At 32.5% G+C, this 415-nt stretch overlaps 1 protein-coding gene across 1 annotated transcript in view; it reads right to left on the bottom strand.

Annotated features, from left to right (window-relative positions):
• The window catches only part of LOC119589365 (aminopeptidase N-like), a gene marked incomplete in the record, with an annotated part of 23,348 nt that overhangs the window by 21,636 nt on the left and 1,297 nt on the right, over positions 1-415 (bottom strand). The window contains 1 exon segment of the mRNA XM_037937983.1: positions 5-140. Coding sequence (XP_037793911.1) covers positions 5-140 — 136 coding nt within the window.

Consider the following 415-nt stretch of genomic DNA (forward strand, 5'->3'; position numbering starts at 1 on the left):
GGAAAGAAATTTCGTTTTTTCTTTTCTTTTTTATAGGGTAAACTAAAGCCTATGGTAGAATCACAAGCCTTTAAGTGAAGCACTGTAACCTCTTGTACTGCATTGGAAACACCACCAATAATATATCTATTCACCACTGATAATTACCCATGCTTCTCAAGAAAGTCTGTCATAGAGATTCGCATAGTCTAATATACCTATTTATATCATTATAATGTTCAGCAAAATCAGAAAGAAAAACAACTTCTATGCTACGCTGTATTAGTTTTGGAGGGCCTATTTAATATATATATTTTTTTATTTCGAATAATTTCTAACACTAGTCACTCTAATCTATATACCAGCTCGGGTCACAAAGAATATCCTGTTGAGCATGACATACACATCATTCAATGTTTTGTCGATAACAGCAGTT

This window comes from Penaeus monodon, chromosome 25 (genome assembly GCF_015228065.2).
Source record: "Penaeus monodon isolate SGIC_2016 chromosome 25, NSTDA_Pmon_1, whole genome shotgun sequence".
Lineage (NCBI taxonomy): Eukaryota > Metazoa > Arthropoda > Malacostraca > Decapoda > Penaeidae > Penaeus > Penaeus monodon.